The sequence below is a fragment of the Cucurbita pepo genome, chromosome LG12, assembly GCF_002806865.2.
Source record: "Cucurbita pepo subsp. pepo cultivar mu-cu-16 chromosome LG12, ASM280686v2, whole genome shotgun sequence".
Classification (NCBI taxonomy): Eukaryota; Viridiplantae; Streptophyta; class Magnoliopsida; order Cucurbitales; family Cucurbitaceae; genus Cucurbita; species Cucurbita pepo.
The window spans coordinates 2,911,540-2,934,918 of NC_036649.1; the positions used below are offsets into that span (position 1 = coordinate 2,911,540).

Genomic DNA, 23,379 nt, shown 5'->3' on the forward strand with positions numbered 1-23,379 from the left:
ACGGTTGAACTCATCCACACGTGTCTAAATTCGTGCGTGTGAGCTGTCGATTTCTTGGAAATAATAACGTGGAATTTTCTTACCCTGTTCTTACAATTTTTGGCATTTTCCTTTTCTTTTTTGGATGGTTCATCAGTTTAAATTGTTTTTTTCTTCTTTTTATTTTTTGATTTAGACAAATAAATAAATAAATATATATATATATATATATATATATATATANTTTTTTTTTTTTTTTTTTATTTATTAAATTTGATAAATAATATTAAAACATTTAATTTTGATAAGTAATATTGACGGTAAGATTTTTTTTTTTTTATAAAGGTAAAGAATGTTAATGTTATTTTTAAAATCTTATGGATATTTTTTAAACCTAGTATTCATAAAAAAAAAATTAAATGTTAAAACTAAATAAAACATTAATAGTTTTCTTTTCCTAGAAAAATTAAGGATATTATTAAACTTTTTAAAAGTGGAGAAATATTTTTTTTAGATAAAATAGAAACTTTAGGGTTATTTTTATTAGTTTAACGATTAAATAAGGCTAAATTATACCTAAAAAAAATACCCTTCAATCTTGTCATTATTTTAAAAATACTATAACTTTTTTGAAAATTCCAACGTTACCCTTGACTCTTTATAGAAGTTTCAAAACTACCCTTTAAATTTGGACCTTGAACGCTATGGTAATGACCTAAACAATGTGGTAATATAAATTTTTATTCTAAGTTACGATTACACCGTTTCAAGTCTCAAATTTTGCCAAAACAACAGTGAATGACAGTGATAATCGCACATCAACAAGAAATAAAGGGGAAGTTTGAAAAAAAAATTATATCAACAAGGTGTACTGTCGTTTTTGGCAGCTCAATTATAGAAGTGTGTTTGAATGGAGTAACTTTATATTGGGTGACATCAACATCATGGAATGACTCGTGTCAGTCTGTGAGGATGCGGCGGTGGTTTTTTTAAATGATTTTTTAACGTATTATTATTATTATTATTATTATTATTATATATTATCGAGAAAGATAACTCCGTGATCCAAAATAAATAAAAGTCGTAAAGAACAATCCTATTATTATTTTATTATTTAATAATTTCTTCCCACATCGCTATATCAGATGATGAGGTTGCGACCATTAATAAAGGCAATCAGACTTTGAGGTTTAATTCATCACGTGGCAGTCTAATCCTGGGAAGGATATAATTAATAATTAATTAATTAATTAATAGACTTAAAATATACAATCTTCCTATTAATTAATTAATTAATAATTGAAACTCAATCACTTTATTAATAAAATATAAAATCCACCACATCACAAATCTCTAATTTTCGATATTAATAAGGTTATATTTTAATTTTTAAAAATTATGTTGGTAATATTATTGAGTTTATTAAGACATTTTATTTATTTAATTTTTTATTTACACATTAATACAAAAGAAATAAAAAAAATTATAATTAATTTTATTCTCCATTCTTTTTTATTTTATTTTTTTCTATTCTAAATCTTAAATAATACGAACAAAAAATTATATAGATTTTAATAAAGATTATTAAATAGTTTGTATATAAAGTAAAGAATTAATTAAATTTAATGGATGTGATTATTTAGTGAAGGAAAGAAAGTCAATTTCTTTTTTGAAAAGTAACATAATAATATTAGTAATAATAATAATAATAGAGATCCAAATTTGGTTGGTGATATATATCCATAATATTTTTCTTTTAATAAATATTGCGTGATAATCCAAAATAAAAGGATAAATTATAAAAAATTATAAAAAATAATAAAAAAATCCGGAAATGATGAGGTTGATCTTAATTATAGATAGAAGATTTTTTTTTTTTAATTTTATTTTATTAAAACACTAGAAAGATTTATAACCCAGGAATGCTATCTCTATTAGTACGAGGCCTTTTGGGAGAAATATAAAGCAAAATCATGAGAGATTATATTCAAAATGGACAATATCATACCATTGTGGAGAGTCGTGTTCATCTAACAAGAAATGAGCAAATGTGAGAACGCTAACTGAAAAATACCCAAATACGATGGCCAATGATAGATAATGTACTTTGTCACTAAGACTTAATTTATAACCCCACTTTGGGGGTTAAATGTAAAGAAATACGACCCATTATTAGGGGTTAAATGTAAAGAAATACTCAGTAATACCCCACTGTTGGGGGGTTAAATGTAAAGAAATACTCTGCAATGACCCGACTGTTAGGGGTTAAATGTAAAGAAATACTCAATAATGACCCCATTATGAGGATCCCAGATGCAATGACCTATCCTTTCAATCTATTTTCCTACGGTATTGTCCTAACGGGTAACTTGGATGTGTATCATATACTCTACACACACCCATTAGAACTAGTAACCGCCACGGCAACATTATGTAAAACAAAATGATCGCACCCCTGCCCATCGTGATGAAAATAATGCATGAGTTCTCAATATTTTTCCATTTTTGACATTATTAAATATAACCCCGTTATCGTCCTACATTCATATAACATCTTTTCTCATTTTTCAACTCTCATGTAATGTATAATTCTAATGGGGTTATATTTCATTTCATTTATCGTGATATCATATCATTTATAACATTTTGTATACATACAATTTAGAAAATATAACATAACACTCCATGCTTTTAACATGTCATTTCATAACGTGCAATTCATACAACAAATACCTTAATTGTCACATAAAACAATCTAAACATAACATATTACATCATAATATATCGTATCATAAACATGTTATATCGTAAACACTTCGTGGTCATATCGTTCCCTAACTTATCAGTTCTTATACTTATCACAGTCATATCAGTACGTGAACGTACCTTAATCATATCATCACAATAACGTATACTAACGCTATCGTTCTATCAATCTATCACAAACCTATCCCTTTCTACTCATATCCTAACCATATTCTTTCATCAATCTCTCCTATCCATAGCACTTCGGTATGTAACATAACTTTAACGTTTCATGAACGTATCTTACTCCTATCGTTACATTTCGTTTTGTGCATCCTTCCCGTATCCTATCTCAAACATATCCTTGAACACATCGTACCGTAATTATTATCATACAATTCACATATTATAACATATACATAACATATAAGAAGCATATCAATGCACAGACAATTCATACATATCAATATATATGACACGTGCAGAACCACGGGGCACGTGTCAACATCAAATATAACCATGCCGATAGTAAGGTCACTTACCTGATTAGCTCAGGCTGATGTTAGTTTCAACCTATGTGAGCCCAGACATCAGTTTCAAGTTTGAACTTCTACAAAATTATTTCTCTAATTTATATTGATCCATGTGTTATACTTCATGTGAACGTTAGAGTCTTTGCATAAGTTAAATCTTGAAATATTTATATATACTTGTTACAGTATTATTTTCATACAACCCATTTAATACCCATTAACATTTTCCAGATATTCTATTTTCTCTTGCGGGGTTTAATACCCTTTAACATTATTTTCCAGATATTGATTTTGGGTTATTATACAATATTATTCAAAACCATGTATGTTATCCTAGTAAAGTAGAGTTGGAAAATACAGTAAAAAGAGCATTTTTGTTTTTGCTAAGTTTCTTTGCAATTATACGTCGTTTAGAATCATTCAAGCTAAAAAGCGTTCTTGCCCGTATGCACTTTTAGTGATTCCTTATCATTTGCTATCGGAACTTTTCCTTGGGTTGATTTCTTATTACCATAGTTTATCCCACCCAGTGCCTAACAATGTCGTTGCAACTATCTATTATCTAGTAACTTATTTAGGCAGCCACGACCAAGCTAGGATCTTTTTAAGCTTGGGTCCACCAGATCGAACTTCCTCTTCTAATCAAACGAGGAGCCTAGCTTAGCGCGGTGCCTTTATGTCCTCCTATAACTTTATTTATCCACTCTACTATCGGTAGAGCGATGACTTAATTTGTATGCATGTGGGCAGCTACAAAAGCCCCAAACGTCAATCTTCAACTTAACGATGAATCTATTTGCCTTCTTTTCCTTCAAATATACTAACTCGAGAGTTGAAACCTTCTCGAGAAAAATAAAAAAATAATTATTCGTAGATACGTAGACAAAGAATAAAATAAAATAAAAACAAATAAACATCGAAAAAAACTCAAAAGGGAAATTAGTTTTTTTTTAAACATAATTAATTAGATTATTAAATGGAATCCTTCTCATGATTGGACTGCCACGTCACAAATTCAAGCACTTATCTAATTGCCTTTACACATCAAATAAAGTTTGATCAAAATATAGAATTCTTTCTGTTATTTATTTATTTATTTATTTTTAATGACGTCATTATCATATATTTACTTTTATCATTTTAAAGGAAAATGGTTATGTTTTTATTTTAAAAAATTTTAAATTTGATTTATAGTTCTATCACTTAAAATTATAAATTAATAATTAAATTAATCCACAAAATTCATTTGATTTTTTATTTAAAAGAGACCGATAAGAATATCGACACTCAAAAGTTGCAAAAGTGGTTTCTACTTTTTCAAATCCTGTTTTTTCATCCATGTTTTTATTATTGGACCTGTGTGTCGGCTATTATTGATCAAAATGGGATAGTTCGTAATAAAAGTTTATACTCGATAAATTTAATCATTTATGAATATATAATTTATACGGTTTGTTCATCACTATAATATTATTGGTAAATATATATTCGGTATACTTTATATTATTAAATATAACCTTAATAATATTTTAGAATTTTTAAAAATTAAAAAAAAATTATTTTATATAATTTAAAATTTAATAGAAAATCGTAAAATGTATCAAATTAATAAAAGTTAAAGTGTCATTCCATTTATTTCATTTTCATAAGGTCACTTTTTCAAATTAAAAAATAGTTTTATTTTTAATATAAGATTTGATGAATTCAATCTGTGTAAATCTAAATTCAAATTAGATCTGTCTTAAAAATCATGAATCAAATAACTTAATATGTCGTTTTAAAAATATCAGAAAAAATTATTCAACGTGGAAAAACGGTATAAATGAATGTCATAGTTTCCATAATATAAGTCGTCTATGGATTAGAGGTCCTTTCTCTTTATTAGAAAAAGAACGAGTGTTTAAAAATACTCAGTAAATGACCGCACTGCTAAAGTTGTGAAATGAAAAGAAAAAAAACATAAAATATACAAAAAGACCTTCGAGACCTTAATTTATGACTAGCCTTGAATTTTACTGTTCGCTTCTAGGTATGGTTGGATGCATAGTACTTCTATATATGTTGTTCGTGCACGTGTTCGTAGAATCACTGGGTGGGCTTGCTTACGTACCCGCTAGGTCTGATTATGGGCTAGCACAAGCTCACGTAGCCGATGACTAATGAAAAGTTATGTATAGACGCGTACATCACGATGTTATTTGCGTTCCTTTCCTTTCAGTTGATTACGATAACATGACTGTGCACTAGTGCATAATCTAGCCTAAAGAGTCGGTTAATGAGTTTGTTTAGTGAGTCCATATGCATATGCGTGAACCACGTGTAAAGAATTGAAGTATATTTTAGACATTTATGACTCTAAAAGCTACTAATTATTTAGATTATTAAATACAATTGTCCAGGGACTGACACGTGACACAATCGAGATGAGTTGTTGTTGATGACTTTATTTATTTTAAGACACGTCATCTATTGTTATTGTTTTTTAATAATTAAAAAAAATACTTTTTGTTGACCAATTTTAATTTAGTGTTTTTTTATTAAAAAAAACATAAATAAAAAGCATTTATTTAAATTACTTAAATGAATTTAGTAATTTAAAAAGAAATCTCCCTAAATATGTCGAGAAAATAAAATTAAAAAAAAAAAAAACAATAAGAATTCAATGAAAATTCACTATTTATTTTTTGAATTTAATATTTTTTTTCTAATATTACGTTAATTTATATATTTAAATAATTTTATACAAATGTGAAAAATTATATATGGTTGATTTTAAAATGAAATCTCGAGAATATTTATGAAAAATTAAGAATTTAATTAATCTAATTATTAATTCTATATTTTAAGATATATAACGGAATAAAATGTTTTTTTTTTTACCATTTTTTTTAATTTCGACAATAACTAGGTGGAAAAAAATAGTTAAATATGTTTTTTTTTTTTCTTTTTCGCTATCATTATTTTTTTTATTGTTGAATAAATCAATTTGAAAATAATTAGATAATGACAAAATCTTAAAGATGAGTTTTTTTTTTATTTTTTTTATTTTTTAGCGTTATTATTCAATAGTTTATAATGAGTAGTGGGTTGAAAATTCAAGCACAAAATATTTTGTTTCTAATTTTGTGAAAGAAATTGGTAATAATTGAACACCCAAAAATCACAAAAATAACTTTTATGTTCATCAAAGGCCATATCTTTTCCCATCAATGCCCCATCTTTCAACCCATTATTGTTACCTTTAAAAAGTGTGGAAGCAAAAAAACATTTTAAAAAAAAATTGATTTCATGGTAGTATAATTAATATTATAAAATTAATTAAAATTTAATGGGACGAAAATAATGTTGTAGGTGAAATCAAGCCTAGAACATGACACGACTATCAGTCCGTCTAAGACAAAATTGGCACGCGCCCAACATTTTTACCAAATAGAAGTCAATTAGATGACCTAATTCGACTAGAAATATCTAGGTTAATCTTGAAACGTCTCAACTTTAGGCATGCTTACAAAACCCTAACTCAAACTATACGTTTTAAAATTCCGAACCGCCTCAAGTATCACTTATTATACACAAGTAAACACTTAAAAACATACTAAACATTTTATAAAGTAGGACTAAATAGACACAAACTTGAAAGTTCAAGAACGGAACCAAACTGAAACAAACATGAAAAATGAACTATATATATAATTTTAATAGAAGTAAAACTACAAGCATAACTGTCTATTTATATATTCCCATGAATGTTCGGGTTAGATTAGACACCTCACCTAATCTTGTAAGAAAATTAAATTACATTACTTAATTTGAAAACCCATATAATTAAGTGTTGATTAGGTGGTCCAAAACCAATTCCATGAAAGAAAACTCACAAAGTCAATTATCTTATTCTCATTTATCAATAAAAATTGAAACATAACCAAACACTTTTCTAAAAGAATCTATTATTTTTATTGTTTCTTAATACATTACATTACCAAATCATAAACTAAACACACCATAGGCTTAATTGCAATCATAGCACCAACACTAGATCACGAGTTATCTAATTCACCCCTAAACAAGATTCTTTTGGCCTGTCCCTCGAGTTACTTGTATCCTATAAGTCATCGAGGAATACTTAAGCTTAGAGGGTAGTTCTCTTTTCTCGTTTAAAAGTGGTTGGAAATCGAACATGTCGGGTTTTACGGGAAAATATTAATGCAGAGAAGTAATTTATCCGTGAGAGAGAAGCCATCCTCTCGTCGATCGTTTTCCATGTGACAAACTTAGAAAGGAAATCCAATGATTTATGTAAGAGTTAAAATGGTAAGAGTTTCATAAACAGGATAATCTCAAAGCTTTTGTCCAAGCCAGAGACTAATAGAACTTATTGCCTGTAAATTTATTATGCTTTGTTTACCTGAAAATGAACATAACTTTGACTTAACTTAAAATCTCCCAAGTTACTTGAAAAGGTTCTCAATTTCGTTCTTGTAATAACCAGCAACTTTGTCTCTTCGAACCTTCATTGTAGGGGTCATTAAACCGTTGTCGATCTACAATACAAAACATTTAGAAGTCAATGAAAGGATTGGCAAAAGTGCAAGTTTTTAGATATCAAAATCAGATGATGATGGTGAGCAAGAGTTTCATACTGTGAATGGTTCATTGACAATGAGGATTGGTCCAATTTGAAATGGACATTCTGAAGTCCTGCATGAAATCAAAATATTATATTGCTATCGATGATCTTTCGTTCTTCTCAGAACTAGACTAAAAACTTAGTCAATGGTTAATGATAAACATGGGAAAATCACAAATATGAATAGGAATTGAAAAACATAAGGTTTACATTGACGTGCTTCTTAGCAAATATACTTCTGATTGGGAATATACTTGCGAATGGTTAATGTTATATTTGGTTATTTACTAAAATCTTGTATTGGGAGACGTTGTTTCAACACTTGGACCTGCTTGGATCACATCTAGACAAATCGAATAGGACAAAAGGTAACGACATGAAATGTACGACGCGGCGGAAAAATATGGGTACGTATGATGAGATATAATGTTGAACAACTACCTAAAAGAACCAACAACCTTCCCCTCGACTACTNTATGGGTACGTATATTTCCAGACACAGTGAGATCCCACATCAGTTGGAGAGGGGAACAAAGCCTTCTTTTTAAGGGTGCGAAAACCTTTACCTAGCAGACGCGTTTTAAAAATTTGGAGGGAAAGCCCAAAGAGAACAATATATGCTAGCAATGGGCTTGGGCTGTTACAAATGGTATCAGAGCCTGACACCGGACGGTGTGCCAGTGAGGATGCTAGGCCTTGAAGGGGGGTGAATTGTGAGATCTCACATCGATCAGAGAGATGAACGAGTGCCAATGAGGACGCTAGGTCCTGAAGGGGGGGTGAATTGTGAGATCCCACATCAGTTGCAAAAGGGAACGGAGCATTCTTTATAAGGGTGTGAAAACCTCTCCCTAGCATACGTGTTTTAAAAACCTGGAGGGTAAGTCCGAAAGGAAAAGCCTAAAAAGAACAATATCTGCTAACGGTGGACTTAAGTTGTTACAAACCCATTACATTTAAAACCCACAAATATTGGGTAGCTATTGTTAACCAGGTATAAGATGAAAATAGGAAACGTTAATAACTTAGGGAAGAAATGAAGTCTCACCATTTTCTCACTTCACTGTAAATCAGATTTTTCAATGTTTGATTGCTAAAATCAGCTGTACTTGAATCTGCAACAGACAATTTCCTTGCTGCAGATAATACTTCTTCCTCATTCGGAACTATAATCGCTCCTAGCCGTCGTTGATCCTGGATTATGTAAAGTAATGGTACAAGAAATTCACAAAAAAAGTAGTCAAGGAAAGCAGACTAGTCAATACACGGATATGATATATGACATGAGATGTTATAACTCCACCTGGCCAATAACCACAATTTGTTGTATGAGACTACTTCTCATGGCAGCTTCCTCAAGCACTGTTGGTTCAACATTTTCACCTATTTTCACCAAGAAAGATAAATTTGAAATGGTTATAAAACTGTTGACCAGAGTTTTCAATGAGATAAAATATCTTAACAGAAAGCTCTTAGACTTCTGAAATACATGAAGGGGACAAAAGAACTGAAATATTTTTTCTTCCTCAAAGATTAATACACTTTATGAGCTTTTTACCTGTTAAGAGAACTATAGTATCTTTTGCCCGCCCATCAAGAACAATTACACCTCCACAACGACGACTCCGGCCTATCGAATGGTGAGGAGCAATCCACCCGATATCCCCAGTGCTAAACCAACCCTCTTCGTGCAAGACTTGTTGTGTGGCAGATGAATTCTGATATCAAATCAAATGAAAATTATTTGTTAAAACTATAATTAGTCTAGTGAATTTAAAACTTAATGAGCAATATTTTTCACGTACAGAAGGAAATTCAGTACTGGAAGGGTGTTTTCCCCTTCATTTTTGGATGGGAGAGGGTTAAAGCATATGTGACCTAGCAATTTACTACGGATAAAATCTGGACATAATAATTATATCCAGTTCTTTCTTGTCGTTAATTTAATGCCTTAAGGATTGTATTTTATATTTACACTAATTAATATAATTAGTAAGTAAAACTATACTAATTCATATACAGGAGATAACAGCACCTACTCCTATATATTCCTGGAAAAATAATTACAGATGTGCATATAAGTGATCTCCATAAAAGAGAAGTTCAACTATAGAGCTGCACGACATAACAGTTCTTAAGAAATATCAAAATTTTGAACTACGAGATCATTTATGGTATATATATAGTTGTAGGATCTAATAATTATTGGATGAATTTGATATTAATGAAAAACATTACAACACAAGGATTTTGAAGTGTTCATTATAGGTGATTCAGACGTGAAAATACCTTATAGTAACCTTTCATCACTTGAGGTCCCTTAACTTCAACAATGCCTCTTGATCCAGGTGGGAGAACATCTCCTGTTTCCATATCTACAATCCTAAACTCTGTATGCCGAATTGGATGTCCAACCGAACCAAGAACCTTTAAAAGTTAAAATCTGCATAATTGTCATATAATCTGCCAATAGGTGTAGAAAAGTTCGAAAACAAAATGAAGCAAATAGCAAAACTAATCTTAGCACAGGAGTCGAGAAGTACATAATATACCTTCTTAAAGAATTGATTTAAAGACATCAGAGTTGTATGTTGTATTCTAGTCCACAGGTAGAAAGGTCATTACAATGTTCTAAAGCCATTTCATAGCCAGAACAATAAAAGCTGCTAGTTTGAAATTTACAAGGGCAGCTTCCAACTATGAAACAGGGGAAATGACCACCGATGGTTGCTAATATTAAAGGGTTGGCATCACTTCAACCCAATATGATACTGATTTATATCCATAACAAAGAAGAGTAGATACAAGCAGCAGATGATCTATAACGGTTAGACGATGCTCGTATGGAATCTCAAAATTTCCATGGAAAAAATTTGTTATTACTCTGTCAAACTATTGCCATCACACTCTAAATTTTACTAAAATATGTATGTTTTATACGAGGATGGCATCCAATTAGAAAGCTACTTAGAATATTATAATGTATATTGTTCCAGATAAAATGAAATTAATATGCAGAAGTACGATATCCATCCATAGAGATTGACTTTTTGACGTTTCTTACATTGCAGGTAGGTCGTCGAGCAGCAATTACAGGAGAACATTCTGTTAAACCATAACCATTCTGCACTGTAATGCCAATTGCCTGAAAGAATGCTTGATCATATAAATTGTAAGCAAAGAAATTTGATAATAATTATCAAACGTATTTAAGCATCTGACCTCAAAAAAAAGATCAACATGTGAAGGTAAACTGCCCCCTCCACTTATGCCTGCCTGCAGATTCTAGAGAAGGTTAGTTATCCTTCAAATCTCAAGAGCCTTGTCAACAAATATAACAGTTTCCAAGGTACCCAAATAAAAATAAGATGTTTGGTGACAATATTCATAAGATAATACAAACTGAAAAAAGCCATCTTCTCAGATTGAGTCTGTCGATCCAAAACTTGTTCTAAAGAAAATTTTGTCTATGAAGCATAAAGTTGTGTCCATGACATGTCAGGCACGTAAATTAGAATGCTAGCAATTACGGGTAGTTTTCTTCTTCATTTTTGACATGATTGATCACTTTATGAATNCCCCCCCCCACACACACACACACAACGATTAAGTTATGCATGCAAGTTATAAGGAATTTATTGAATCAAAGAAAGAAGAAGACCTTCCATATGCCAATTGCAGATTGAACTTTGCTATAGACTAATTTTTTTGCCAGCATATGAATTGGCCACAATATTGCAGCAGCCGTTCTTGCAAATAACCAGTCCAATGCAGATACAATATGAGAAGGTTGAACCTCGCTTCTTGTTAGATAGGTTCCCTGAGGGAAAAACATGAAATCATAAAATAGTAGATTATATGTAACTAGGTCTCAGTAAGAATGAATATATATATTTTTTTTTAAAATAAGAAACTAAATCGAATTAAAGAAAGAAGAAAAAAAATGAGAAATACGACAAGATGTCCTATATATATATATATATATATATATATATATATATATATAGTGAAAAGAACAATTAGTACGCAATAAGGAAACTATAGAAAGGAAAAGTAATAAGTAGACTGAGTTTGATTAGTCAGAATAGACAAAGAAAAAATCACTAGAAGAGAAGCTTCATCCACTTGTTTAATTGTATTAAATAAAGACAGACGTCCAGTCCTTAAATGTATATTAAAATGATTTTCAAATGTTTTAGGCACACTTATTGTATGGAATTTCTTTCAAGCAATTCTTTTTTCAGAGGGAACATCGTTCATGCAAATATAGTGCGTCAAAATCATGAGTGAACTGAGTGCTGTAACTACATATTAGACCTCCATAGGTCGTAATAAAAAATGTCGCTAGAGGAGAAATTAGCACCAAGTTCCCAAACACCCCCCCCCCCCCCCCCCCCNTATAACAGTTTCCAAGGTACCCAAATAAAAATAAGATGTTTGGTGACAATATTCATAAGATAATACAAACTGAAAAAAGCCATCTTCTCAGATTGAGTCTGTCGATCCAAAACTTGTTCTAAAGAAAATTTTGTCTATGAAGCATAAAGTTGTGTCCATGACATGTCAGGCACGTAAATTAGAATGCTAGCAATTACGGGTAGTTTTCTTCTTCATTTTTGACATGATTGATCACTTTATGAATAAAATATATCATAAATGGAATATGTGCGACAAAAAAAAAATCATGTCATAAAAATATCCAAATAAAGAGTGTATAAAGACGTTAAAACTGTCAGAAAACACCCACAGAGGAAAAAGAAAAAGGAAATGTAGGTGAAAAGAACAATTAGTACGCAATAAGGAAACTATAGAAAGGAAAAGTAATAAGTAGACTGAGTTTGATTAGTCAGAATAGACAAAGAAAAAATCACTAGAAGAGAAGCTTCATCCACTTGTTTAATTGTNTTTTTTTTTTTTTTTTTTTTTTTTTTTTTTTTTTTTTTTTTTTTTTAATAAGAAACTAAATCAAATTAAAGGAAGAAGGGGAAAAAAAAGAAAAAAAAGAAGTAACAGTAACTGCAAATAAAATCCAATTTTGCAGAAGTAACAACGGAATATCCCATACTGTCTGGTCGTTGACATTGAAATGAATTAGGAAAATAAACTAAAGCCAACTATTATGCTGTTCTCATAATTTAGAGATGGAAACCTTGATTACACAAGTACTTGTTGATGTGAATACACCACTAATCAACTTAAATCTGGAAAAATTGCTATGCATCCCTAATTAATTTGATAATGAGAGCAAGATTTTACGTTTTAGTCCAGTTCTAGGAATATTGCTAATTTCATAGAAATGTTAACGGAGGGTCAGCGTGAGAGTTCCTAATAGAATATCTAAGGTTTCCCCTGAAAGAATAGAGGATTTCCCCTCCCAAAGTGATTTGTATGAACAAGAATTAAGAATGTAGTTAAAAACAGTTTGATGGCAAAGAAGTTCCAATCCCAAACCTCGTAGATCCTCTTCAGCTTCATATAAACTAAGCTGACCTTCATGAATGCAAGCACAAGAAGCTTACGTGCATTTGAGCTTGCTGATATTTGCTTCTGAATTCCACTGGAAAAAGGCAGAGTATAATTAATATACATGTATATACACACAGACATATGGCTGGGAGAATCATGAGATCATAAAACCATGAAGAGCCATCTGAACATATAACTAAGACAACAAGGGTAGGATATATGGAAAGAGAATGTTAATAACCGTATGGCCAAGACAGCCAACAACTTGGAACAAGTTCCATGAAACGTAAAAATGAGGGGTACTTCGACCAAATATTCTAATAAAAAAGCTAAGAAATTTGGAGAAATTAAAACATAATGCCAAGAAAACTAAGGCAGTATTCTTTCTTGAAGGGAAGCCTAGAGGAAAATATAAACAGCTTAGACCTAAAGGAAGAAAAGGAGACCTTTAACAGAAGAGGAGAAAGAACCAAGGAAAGAGTGGAAAAAGAGAACTATATGACGTGTGCAAAAGTAGAGCCTAATGGGGTAAAAAGAGGAGATAAGAACTCGTCTTTTTTCGCTTGTCTAGTAAAAAAAAAAAAAAAAAAAAAGAATGAATGACATTTTGGAGTTAGCTATAAAAGAAGGGTTTAGTAGAGTGAAGAACAAGGAGATGGAAGAGGAAATACTAATTATATTTCTTTGATGTATATAAAAGACGGCTAGATGAAGTGACGCTTTAACAAGCAAGAGATATCAAAAGAAATTAAAAGTTTGGGAGATTCATAAGCACCTACATTTGACAGTATTACTGACAAAATCTTAAAGAATGTCATTAAACAAATTTCATGGAGATGTTTCAAACTTTTCATTTTTGGGAAAAGCCATTAATGCTCTTTACTATTACATTTGGAGTATGGAAAACCCTGATTATGTAATCTGTTTGGGCTAATATATGTGATATGTCTTAAAATTAATCACCTTTAATTATAGAAATTTAATACCATATGATAAAAATAGGAGGAAAATAGATAATAAAAGTATGGTTGAATTATAAGTTTAGTCCTTGAACTTTCAAGTTTGAGTCTATTTTGACCATAAACTTTAAAAAGGAGTCTAAACTTTCAATTTTGTGCCCAGAAGTCTCTGAATTCTGCAGAGTGTGTAATAGGTCTTTGAACTTTCAATAGTGTCCACTAGGTGCCTAAAATTTTAATTAGGGTCCAGTAGATTAAAAAAAAAATTATATCTAATAGATCAACTAATTTTTACAAATGTCAAATACGTCCGGTACCCCAATCTGAAACACATTTAAATTTAAGGGACTTATTAGATATTTTAAATATTTTGGGACCTATTAATCTCAAACTGAAAGTTTAGATACTTGAAAGATTGAAGCTGTAATTTAACCTAAAACTATTTTGGAATATGCACTAAAGATCCCTAAAAGTTCAAGCAATTCAACAAAATCATTTAACTTCTAATTTACAATTCCAAGAAAAATAATATTAAATATATCAACGAGGCAGAGAGACCCCAAGTACCTGTATAGTGTTTCGTACACCAATGGAACAGAAATCAAGTAGTCTGGTTGATATTGACGAAGATCGTCCTAACAAACTCAAATGGGAGGAGTTAAAAAAAAAAGACAATCATATTTCCAGTATAATTGTAATTTTACATTTCAATGAATTGAAGGAATGCATGTTTCTCATAAAATAAAAATAAAAATAAATAAACAAAAAAAGTCCTATAATAACCATTTAGTTCTTGGGTATCGAAAAGTAAGTTTATAAATATTATTTCCACCTATGCATTTTTTGTTTTGTTATCCACTTTTTAGGGACGATTCAAAATCCAACCGAAGTATTGAAAAGTAAAAAAGTAATTTCTAAGAAGTGATTGTTTTTGGAATTTGACTATGAATCCTAATATTTTTCCTTAAAAGATGAAACCATGGTAAGGAAATGGTAAAGAAACAAGCACAATTTTCAAAAATAAAATATAAAAAGTCAAATGGTTAGGGATGTAATTGGTTCGATTCAGCGTGCTTTGAGTGCCAAACTAAAACTGAACCCAAAAATATGAAGGAAAAAGGGAGAACCGAACCAAAACGCAACGACTAAAATAAATATATGTATACAATTGTGCCGTAAGAAATTTTTATTATTGTTAATAACAAGTTCGAGTTGATTCGGTTCAACCAAAACTCATTTGAACGAATGATTCGGTTCGACAAAAACTCATTTGAACGAATCCATGAACCAATCTAACCCATAAAATTTTAACTTATTTAAATCTAACCCAACCCACATTGTATAGGTTAGATTGGGTTGATCGAGTTCTTCCACAATCTTTTTAACACCCCTCTACTGGAACAAAACATCTAAATTTTTAGCAATATTTTCTCACTAAACAACCAAAATCCCCAAGAGAATGATCATTGTAAAGCTCACGGGCAGTTACACAATCTTAAGCAGTGGAAAGGTACCTTTAAGTTTCTTATTGTTGTGTAAGCTTGCTCCACTCCAAATGTAAATATGAAATATTCACAAGCCCGTTCGTATGCATGCCAAGGTGGAAGCATACTTAGAAATTTATCCCCAACTTTAGCAGGCACTACATCCCACAAATTCTTTATCTGAAAAATGTTTTGACATACAAAGCAGCCATTGAGAAGATATCACATTTTAGTGAAATCAATTGTAAGAAAATATTGGACTTTAAAAGAACAGAAATTTTATAATATATAATATCTCACACACACACACATAAGTCATAGATAGATTAATGAAAAAGAATATATTAAAAGATCATTAAACAAATTCTTTAATAAGACTTTTAGAACTTTAATAAGCCCCGACATAACTGCCTAAACATAAGAATACGCGGCAATCAAACATAAACACCAAACTCATAAACAGATTAATGAATACAAAGCATCAAATATGTAGTGAGAATTATGGTTCCAGTAGCCTCGTACTACAAAAACAACTGAACGAGAGTAATCAAACAAACCTGGTGCAATAAATTTCGATGGGTAAGCATGACACCTTTAGGGTTTCCAGTTGTGCCACTTGTATATACAAGTGTAGCAATATCATCCAAGCTGATAGCTTCATATGTATAATGCTGCTCTGTGGATCAGTTCCATGAGAAAATTAAAAGATAGAGAAATGGGATTTGGAGGTAACCAAGTACCAAGTAAAGTTTGAGCATTTTAGATGTGCAAGATTAGATTTATTATGGCAAAATGATAGCCTTCGCAGAAAGGAAAAAGAAACAGAAATAATAAAGTTTTTGTCAAGCTTGTTACCTAGACAACTTTGAACAGATTGGATGGCATGAAAACTAAATCTATTTATCAAGAAAAATAGAGGGAAAATTTCAAGTTCACTTGGTAGATCGACTGAATGAAAAGAAAGGTAGAGGCCGAAAGATACAACATTAATAGGTTGCCAACGATTTATTTTTTCCTGCCAACTAGAACCTACACTAGATTGTCCAAAGAGTTACACAAAATGTTGATAAGGTTTTTAAAGGACAAAAATGCCTAGTTATTTTAAAACACTAAGTTTAAACTAGTGATTTCAAGAATGAGAACAATAAGATGGCCAGATCTTGTCTTTCTAAAGACATCCAAACAATTTATGCAAAGTAGATATAATACTCTTTTAGCTCAAGTTTACACCAGGATCCCTTCTTTTGATGTCTGTTAACCTTTAAATTACAAACCCTCAGGCCTCAAAATAGAGAGATGGGATGTCATCTTAGATTCTTAAAAATATGAACAGGACTAAGTTCAAAGAGATCAAACAGTAAAACCTGCTATGATTTCTGAGTCCGAATTTCTTGACAAAAAGCTAAACAACTTACTAGCATCATGAGAATCAAGCATAACTTTACGACACTTTTGTCCCATATCCACGATGTCATTGTAATCAAAAACTGCAATGCCATCCATTCCCTCATGAGCCAGGCTAGATTTTTCTCCCCATAGAAGAATGACACATCTCATGGATGCCTTCAAATGGAATGTTTCTACAATTCGATTGAACAATTCAGGGTTGTCCACAACTAATGCTACACTGTGAAGAATAAAAGTAGAATCATTTAATGTATATGATATAGTTTATAAGGAAAAATAGTTGACATTAAAACCGTTACTGTCTCAGTAACATAAGACTATGGTAAAGCAATTTGTAAAGAAATGAAAAAAGGAAAAATTAACCAAACTAAATAGGAACCAATTTTATGTATCATTGCCCTATTTTTTTAGAAATTGATGTGTGTGGCATCCACGTCTTTAATATAAAATAATGATCAAACTAAAGCAGACTCTGTATATAGAATAATGTAAATACTTCTGACTCTTGACTGAATTAGGCTTCAAACAAACCTTTCAGAGTGATTGTATATTTGCAACAGCTCCTCACTAGATGATCTTGAACCTCTAACAACATTAATTGCTCCCATTGTCATAATACCTGAATCCAAATGATAAAAAATATAAGGAAAAAGTGTAGAAGCTAAACTACCAATAAGACAGTTTTCAAATCCTAAATGATTGAAACATTTTCTATGAAACAAATGTGACCTTCCCTGACAAAATTTAGATGAACTTATCGCTCGCTTCAAACATATACAAACTTCAATTTTGACTTTTGCCCACATTTTACTCTGAGTTTTTCAAAAAAATAAAATTCATGACAACTTTCATTGAGAAAATTAAAAGAACACTAGGGCACACAAAAAACCAAGCCCACAAAAGGAAATCCAATTAAAGAAGGATCTCCAGCAATACAAAATACTTCCTAAAGAATTACTACAAAAGATCTTCAAAATCTAAGCCTAAAAGGAAACAAGAAATCTAATGAGGGACCATAATCCATAAATAGCATATACATACCAACTGAATGCAGATCAAGTGTCTCACCAGTATAACTGAAATCAATCACGATTTTAGGTTTCCCATTATTACTTCAAAAACAGTTTGGTTTCAACTTGAGGACACTAATTTTTGCTTGAACAGTTATTCATGATGAAAATTTATAATGTACATTCTTTCTACTGCATAACAAGGATATGAATCCCTGTTTGGTCCCCTCTTGTAGCAATGAGAATTCTTATCTCCTTGGCCGGAGAAGAACATAATATATCAATCTAGAGGATGAAAGGAAAATAAGGAATAAAGGGTAACAGTATACTAGCTAATGACATATCAAGGCAATAAAATTAAATATAACTCTTTATAATCAAAACATACCTTGATCAGCAACAAGCCATCGACATGAATTATCAGCAAAGAGTGCAATCTTTTCATCTGGCTTTATTCCAATGGCTCTAAGGCCTTCAGAGAAATTCAAGATACTTTGTTCTAACTGAAAATTAAAAAAATTAAAATGTAAATACGATAAAATATTTGTACATGTTAGATTTAAAAGTAATATAAGAAACAAGATGGCGTGTTGGTTCCCTGCTAAAACAAAAATAATAATAATCACTGACTGAAGCAGACTTTAGGGTTTAACCCATGGTATATGTGAGGAATGTTGGGGAAGCTAGAATTCTATGCTTCTATAAAAATATGGTTACAAGACAAATTCAATTTCAAGTTTGAAATATCTTGAAAATAAGTACTAAAATGGTTATTTCATGATTTAAATCACATTGGTCATCTCCAAAATAATAATAATAATAAATGACACAAGTGATTCACTAAAGTAATAATACAAAATATAAACTCAGCGTCATTACTTTATCTTAAAATTAATTAGTACTTGCTGAATAACAAGCAAATAATTCATAACTAACAAAAGGGTATGAATGCATTATTCACTCATAGCCATAATTACCCGCTTATTCATTGCATAAAAGGTGATAGAATTAATTATTTTCAAATTTATAATTAAAAGAAAAAGGTTCAGAAGTCAGGAAGTCCAAGGTGGTGTAACATTTATCCTCATATTTATGCTCTACTCCTGCTTAACCAACTGACAAACTGTATCTAACATCTTTCTTAAGCTTCCAAATCCAAACAAAACATTGCTATAAATTCCATTCTGCTTATGACGTTAAAAGAAAAAGGTTCAGACGTAATAAAATCCAAGGTGTTTTTGGGCTATTGTACAAGTAATTTCATATCCCAGTGAAAACTACGAGATGGTCAGCCATCAATCTATAGGACTTAAGTCCCCAGCAACAATCCACTATAATATTTAAATTATTGGGGCAGAATTGAAAATATGGAACAGGTCCTAAATTTTAGCCACAGTATGATATCAAGTTCAACTAACTGATAAGTAAGAAGGAACAAATATTAGGATCATATTTTCCGTAAGAAAAAAGAAAATGGATGAAATATAGAAAGTTGACCTCCTTATAAGTCATTTTTGAAGCAGGATTATGGTATGGATCCACTAATGCTACCCGATCGCCATACCTCTCTGCTGAAGACCTCCAAATATCAGGAACTGCTTGCCAGTCATCAGATACTGTTGCACTATTACCTGGCACGAAAGAACTTTCGAGGAGTGGAGAATATCTCCTTAACTGCAATGTCTCTGTCTACATTATAATGGAGGAAAAAAAATCAATAAGTTTAAAGAAAATAGCATAATAACATCAAAATGCAAACATCTTAGCACGCGAAGAAGAATGGGAGAATGAATTAAGATAAAGCATTGATATTCATGATACCTCCGGCAAAACATCATGAAAATTTGATGTCATATAGGGAATTAATAGTTTCAATAACTGGTAAATGAAAGTTCGAATACATAATCCATCACTAAGGGCGTGGAAGCCGATTTCTATCAACTGCAAGTGAGTTTAGAATGACTTTAAAGAATTGTGATTTTTTATGTGAAGCACTTTATCGATAAGAACTTCTTAAAGAAGCATTTATACTTCAGAGGGTCCATCCAGGTATATTAATGGGAGATACGAAAAATGATTTTAGCCAATAAAAAAGCACTTCTAAAATTTCTGCAGTGTATTGTCAGACAAGCAAAAATGATTTTGGAAATCCTAAAAGCACTTAAAGTACCTCTCCCAAATCCTTCAATTTGAGATTTCCTAATGAATTGGTGAAAAGGCTTGAAAACGTAATTTCCTTCTAGTGTGTTAAACATAATATTAAATTTATCATTAACCCATCAGCTTAAGTTTTTAGGTTTAATTAGTAATTTAACATGGTATCACAGCCCACGAATGAGGAGTGATAGAGTGTTTACATATCATTAAATTTATCATAACCCATCAGGTTAAACTTTTGGGTTAATAAGAGATTTGACACTTCTGACCACTATCCCAATCAACTCTCCTTTAAGAGGCTGGCCTGGACACAGATTTATCGAGAAATTAAAAGCCTTAAAAGGTACTATTAAAATATGGAACAAAAAGACAAATGGCTCCATCTCTACACGGAAAGAACAGTAGCTGAGGGAGTTGGCTGCTTTGGATGAGATTGAGGAAACAGGATATACAGACGGTTTAAGTTACTCGAAGAAATTCAATCAAGGCTCAAGTGACGACTTTAACCATCCAAGAGAAAATCATGTGGAAACAGAGTTGTAAGATGAAATGGTTATATGAAAGGAATACCAATTCCAGTTTCTTCCACCGTACTGTTGCTGCCAGAAGAAGGAAAAAAAACACCATTATGGAAATTCTCAATACATAAGGCAGAAGAGTACTTACTGACCAATAGATTGAAAGCGAGTTCATCAAATTCTATGAAAAGCTAAACACTAAAAAGGATGGGTCTCAGACTCCTACCTACCCCTCTCAATTGGAATCCTATTTCCCACCAACAGGCATTGGAATTAGAGAAAGAATTCACGGAAGAGGAAATTTGGCAAGAGGTTAAAGATTTGGGCTCTAATAAGACACCGGTCTGAACGGCTTCACGGCAGAGTTCTATGAAAAGGTTTGAAACATTCTTAAGCCTGATATCAAAAGAATTTTCCAAGACTTTTTCGTAATGACATCATCAAAGAAAGTCTCAACGAAATACATATTTCCTTATACCCAAGAAAACGGAAGCAAAATCTGTGGGGGGCTACAAACTCATTAACCTTATATCTTGTATGTACAAAATCATGCCAACAGTCCTCTCATAGAGACTCAAGATGGTCCTTCCCTCTACCATCATTGAGTATCAGTCTGCTTTGTTACTGGCAGAGAAATTCTCGATGCATCTCTCGTAGCCAGTGAACTCATTGATAATGGAAAAGGAAAAAGAGGAAAGAGGTCGGCATTAAGCTCAATGTTGAAAAAAGCCTTTGATAAGATTGATTAGGTGTTTCTCGATGCCATTCTTAACGCGAAAGGGTAACTGGGGTTACAAAGCCTTCCAATTGGTAAAAATATAAGAAAGAGAGTAGTTACAAAAAAAATCCCAAGTTTGCACCAAGTGACTTCTGTAGACAAAATAAGATCAAGTAAGTAGAATTATATACTCTCTTTTCCAATGATGTGATAATTTCTGTCCAGCCATGTGATCCAAAGGAAGATTTTGACCATATTATTCCAAAGGGAATTTCCTGCTTCTGGTTAGGGTGGACCACCAACATAGTGTGAAGATTAATGGTAATGTTATTGGGTATGGGGGTGGTCCTGCCAAAAGGGAGTTTTTGTACGAATAACCTAAAAATTTGTATCAGAATGATGAAGGAAGGAGAAGGGGGATGGAAGGTGGAACAAGAAAGCCAAGAAGCTGAAATGGGGAAGTCAGAGCGAGAGGGAGAAAAGGACAGGGAAGAGGAAATGAGAGAAAGCCAGAAAAATAAACATCAAAAAATTCAAATACGATTTGAAAATTTTGTTTGAACAACCATGTCGAATTTCATTTGATAGCCAAATTTGAAATCAACCCGTTCAATTATACCAAAAGCTTGGATAAGGGCATTCCAAAAAACAGAGGCAAAGGAGAAGCTAATACAAATATGATCTTTGAGTCTCACTATTCCTCTTGCGAAGAAGATCATATTGACTGTGTAAGCAAACACCCTCAGAACTTAGACTTCTAGTTTGAACAGGCTAACAACATCTCACACCTCTTCAAAAGTCCCACCAAACTTAATAGGTTAGGTGAATAATAGAGTACAACACGTATTGCAAGAAGTTACTTAAAGACTACAATTATAGAATAAACATTATTCCAGCCAGTTATTTAAAGCAATTTCGTTCCAAATACCATTTTCAATTGCTATACCTAAATCAACTCAAGATCCTCAGCAAAATGGAAAACCATCAAAAGTAGGTAGAAATCAACTTTTGGCCGTAAAGAACATTATTGATCTCCTTTCTACCAGTAATCCAAGAAATAAATACAGCTTGTTCTTTGTCGTTCCCGTATCACTAACCCCACCACAGAGACCAGAATTAATAAGAACTGACACCCATGGGATCTTTAATTAGGCACACAAAAGGAAATTATAGCGCAAAAATGGAAAAATGAGTAAGAAATTTCTTGCTACAACGACCAAAAACAAATATAATTGAAGCTTAAAATTCAAGGAAAGACCTATCCAATCACAACTAATTCTCACTAACCTAAATCTCAATCCATACATCCATAAGGTACTTCACAAATTACCTCATTAGATTGGCAAAAAACTCGACAATCACGGTTTGCTGAACGCCGAGCTCCACTCCCAACGCAACTTTTAAGCAAATACGGACCAGTGAGGCGATAACGAGAGAAGAGGAAAGGGAGAGATTGGGAACAGTCGGGAGATCTCCATGAGAGTTGACTGGAGGTAAAGGGAAGCGCCATAGCCATAATCAATATCCAAATGGCACAGAAAACAAGATAAATTGAAGTAAAACAGAGATCGTTCCTCTGGTGTGTTTATATCTAAAACAACATATGGAAACACAGAGTGAGAGAGAACAAAACCGAGAGAGGTGACGAACAGATTGTGGAAAATTGGATCATTGAAGACTCCGAAGAAGTAGGAAGAACATTGGTAGGTGAAGGAAGTTAATCCAAATGCTGTCGCTTTCACGTGACATCATGTTTTTCAGGGTGCCGGAAGCTTT

The 23,379-nt window shown here is 31.7% G+C and overlaps 1 protein-coding gene across 3 annotated transcripts; it reads right to left on the bottom strand.

Annotated features, from left to right (window-relative positions):
* Nucleotides 1-7,528: 7,528 nt before the first annotated feature.
* Nucleotides 7,529-23,379, bottom strand: LOC111807312 (probable acyl-activating enzyme 16, chloroplastic). Of its 3 annotated transcripts, none has more exons than XM_023692977.1 (18): nt 22,934-23,379; nt 19,708-19,899; nt 18,599-18,713; nt 17,732-17,819; nt 17,209-17,420; nt 16,351-16,469; nt 15,824-15,973; nt 14,877-14,944; nt 13,336-13,441; nt 11,546-11,704; nt 11,107-11,160; nt 10,949-11,029; nt 10,174-10,311; nt 9,443-9,602; nt 9,188-9,267; nt 8,933-9,078; nt 7,898-7,955; nt 7,529-7,798 (listed from the first exon to the last, which is right to left on the bottom strand). In XM_023692977.1, exons 1-18 carry the CDS (start codon nt 23,117-23,119, stop codon nt 7,706-7,708), a joined length of 2,205 nt encoding a protein of 734 aa, XP_023548745.1. In that variant the 5' UTR covers nt 23,120-23,379; the 3' UTR covers nt 7,529-7,705. The 3 variants fall into 3 exon arrangements, with proteins under 3 accessions (XP_023548745.1, XP_023548747.1, XP_023548746.1); XM_023692979.1 differs by lacking the exon at nt 22,934-23,379 and adding an exon at nt 21,411-21,721; XM_023692978.1 differs by lacking the exon at nt 22,934-23,379 and adding an exon at nt 20,032-20,347.

Bases quoted from the DNA above. Each gene is read 5' to 3' on its own strand.
- LOC111807312 (XM_023692977.1), bottom strand. From the start codon at position 23,119: ATGGCTATGGCGCTTCCCTTTACCTCCAGTCAACTCTCATGGAGATCT. The intron at 15,974-16,350 runs GTTTGTTTGATT...AACATTTTTCAG, and splicing joins ATCGAAATTTATTGCACCAG to ATAAAGAATTTGTGGGATGT. The intron at 9,603-10,173 runs GTATTTTCACGT...ATTTGATATCAG, and splicing joins TGATGAAAGGTTACTATAAG to AATTCATCTGCCACACAACA.